The 2947-nt window shown below is 42.1% G+C and overlaps 1 protein-coding gene across 1 annotated transcript; it reads left to right on the top strand.

Annotated features, from left to right (window-relative positions):
- Window positions 1–680: 680 nt before the first annotated feature.
- On the top strand, window positions 681–1633 carry LOC121438883 (40S ribosomal protein S2-like). Its single transcript, XM_041639371.1, has 2 exons — window positions 681–714; window positions 777–1633. Exons 1-2 carry the CDS (start codon window positions 681–683, stop codon window positions 1631–1633), a joined length of 891 nt encoding a protein of 296 aa, XP_041495305.1.
- The last annotated feature ends 1314 nt before the right edge of the window (window positions 1634–2947 follow it).

Genomic DNA, 2947 nt, shown 5'->3' with positions numbered 1-2947 from the left:
AAACCAAAAAAAAAAAAAAAAAAAAAAAAAAAACAAGTCTAGACAAGCTAGTGTGTTTGAGGCCAGACTTGTCTACACAGCAAGACCCTGTCTCAAAAACAGAAACGAAAAGAAATGTAGGACCAAAAGAAGGAGAGAAGGAAGAAAAGAAGAACAAAAGGGGATAGGAAAACAATAAATACGGATTAAGAACCAGATAATCTTCCTGATGTTGTAGCCTCTGAATAGGTTTAGGTTGAATGCTCACTACAGTTCTGAATTTACAGGGTTCCATAATCACATGAATCATTGTGTGTGAACACATAACATTGCCACTCTCCAAAAGAATATAGTAAACAAACTGCAAATGTGAAATATGAAATTAAGATTATATTTAGATATGAAAAATATCTTATACAAAGCTAAAGAAAGAAGCAGTTGTGGGGTGCATGATCGCAACCCCAGCACTTGGCAGGTGGAAGCAGGAGATTTGGATTTTGAAGTAGCCTTGATTTAATAATGATTTGAGGGTGGCCTAATCTAAACGAGACCTTGTTTAAGAAAAAAAATTATTACAGAAATCAAGATTACAACAGGACTATGAAAACAAATGAACAATGCCAAATATTATACCTTAAACAGAACTCATAAGAAAGGAGGCATTTTAAAACAAAACTTTCAAGAAAACAAAAATAGTCAAAATGATACAAGTGACAGCCCTAGAACAGAAAAACAGTGCGTGAATAGATTATAAGCCTGTAACGTCGCTTCTTCTTCTTCTGGAAAACACCAAATAGTGGAAGATGCCGGTGCAGCGGGAGGGCCCGGAGTACCTGGGGCCCCAGGATTAGTAGGATTTGGTGGTGGTCTAATGGGCCTAGACCGTGGTCAAGGCCGTGGCCTAGGCAGAGGCCACTGGGCTCGCGGAAGTAAGGCTGAAGACAAGGAGTGGATTCCCGTCACCAAGCTGGACCGCCTGGTTAAGGACATGAAAATCAAATCCCTAGAGGAGATCTACCTGTTCTCCCTGCCCATTAAGGAGTCTGAGATTATTGACTTTTTCCTGGGAGCTTCCCTAAAGGATGAGGTTCTGAAGATCATGCCCGTGCAGAAGCAAACTAGGGCAGGGCAGCGGACCAGGTTCAAGGCTTTCGTTGCTATTGGAGACTACAATGGTCACGTAGGCCTCGGTGTCAAGTGCTCCAAGGAGGTAGCCACTGCCATCCGAGGGGCCATCATCTTGGCCAAGCTTTCCATTGTCCCTGGGCGGAGAGGCTACTGGGGGAACAAGAGTGGCAAGCCCCACACTGTTCCTTGCAAAGCAACAGGCCGCTGTGGTTCTGTGCTGGAGCGTCTCATCCCTGCCCCCAGAGGCACTGACATAGTTTCCGCTTCTGTGCCCAAGAAGCTACTGATGATGGCTGGCATTGATGACTGCTACACATCAGCCAGGGACTGCACTGCCACCCTAGGCAACTTTGCCAAGGCCACCTTTGATTCCATCTCTAAGACCTACAGCTACCTGACCCCTGACCTCTGGATAGAGACTGTGTTCACCAAGTCTCCTTATCAGGAATTCACTGACCATCTTGTGAAAACCCACACCAGAGTCTCTGTTCAGAGGACCCAGGCTCCTGCTGTGGCCGCCATATAAGGGTTTTTATACAAGGAAAATAAAAGTGAATTAAGTCTGTTAAAAAAAAAAAAGAGAGAGAAACAAAAAACAAACCTGTAAAGCCAGTTGAGAACAATTAATAACATTTTCAAAAACAAAAGATAGTTAAATTTGGACATTAAAAATGTGCACCAGATTTTAGAATAAGACTGTCAGCCTTTAAAAGTTAATAGAAAGAGATTATGAACATTTTAAATTTTTTTTAAAAATTACTCATAGGGGAGCAAAAATCAAACTGACCTCAGGAAAACCTATATAAAATGAAATGTTAGCAAGCCTTATAGGAAACTCTTGATAAAGAAAAAATTATGCCTACCTCGTAGAAAAATGTTCACAAAATAGGACCATCTGGCTAGGGGGATGACTCAGGGGATGAAATGCTTATCCCAAAATTTAACACCTGGGGTTCAGATCCTCGGAACTCAGCTAAAGCTGGACTAGCATCCCAGTTGGCCTGCAGTCCTAAGATGGGATGGGGATGCAAGGATGCTGGGACAAACTGACGGGACCAGCAGAATTGGTAAGCTCTAGAGTCCCCAATTTTCCTGGACTCGGTAACTGTGGAGAGCAAGCCCAACTGACAAAGACACCTGAACACCCAGCATCAAGATTCACCACCCCACACATGTGCATATATGAGCAGAGGGAGCTGTACACATACAAGGAAACATGTGTGTACACATGCACCTGCCCGCATATATAAACACATATGTAGAGAAATCGAAAAATCCAACTCACCTTTGGAAGAAGAAGAAGAACTACTTCAATTGTATAGAAATGTAAGAAAGGGGGAAAGAGCCTCGGGAGCAATGAAAGATGACATTGAAGTATGATTGCTTTCTGTATCCTTCCGTTGTTAAAACTTCAAGCTCGTTCACATACCCTTTTGGCAAAACTACAGGGAAGCAGATTTTGCTCACATTGCCCCTAGCTTTGCCAAAGGCTATGGGATTTTAGGAGGGGGACTTGGCCACATTTATCAAGATTGGATATGCATTTCTTTTCTTCTCTAATCCAACAGTGTTGCTGGCAGAACCAGATATCTTAGTGACAGCTGCCATGTCTATGAAAAGGATGTATGCACAAAGCTATTTATTGGAACACTATTTAAGACAGCAAAAGAGCTGTAGGCTTAATGTTCCGTACAAGGCAGTACTATGTAGATATAAAATGTCGGTGCTTTTAGAAACTTCCCTGCAAAAAAGCAGGTAGAAAAAGTGTACTTCGGTTTCCACTGATTTTTCTAAGGATATGGAAATCTCTATAAACTTGGTAGCAAATAAGACATTAATT

Source organism: Microtus oregoni, unplaced genomic scaffold, assembly GCF_018167655.1.
Source record: "Microtus oregoni isolate MIOR12 unplaced genomic scaffold, Mior012 000058F_ref0000040, whole genome shotgun sequence".
Classification (NCBI taxonomy): Eukaryota; Metazoa; Chordata; class Mammalia; order Rodentia; family Cricetidae; genus Microtus; species Microtus oregoni.
Note: the sequence above shows the minus strand (reverse complement) of the source record. Positions and strands in the feature narration are given on the sequence as shown.

Coding starts and splice junctions, on each gene's coding strand:
- LOC121438883 (XM_041639371.1), top strand. CDS start 681: ATGATACAAGTGACAGCCCTAGAACAGAAAAACA. Junction 715..776: donor AGCCCTAGAACAGAAAAACA/GTGCGTGAATAG, acceptor AACACCAAATAG/TGGAAGATGCCGGTGCAGCG.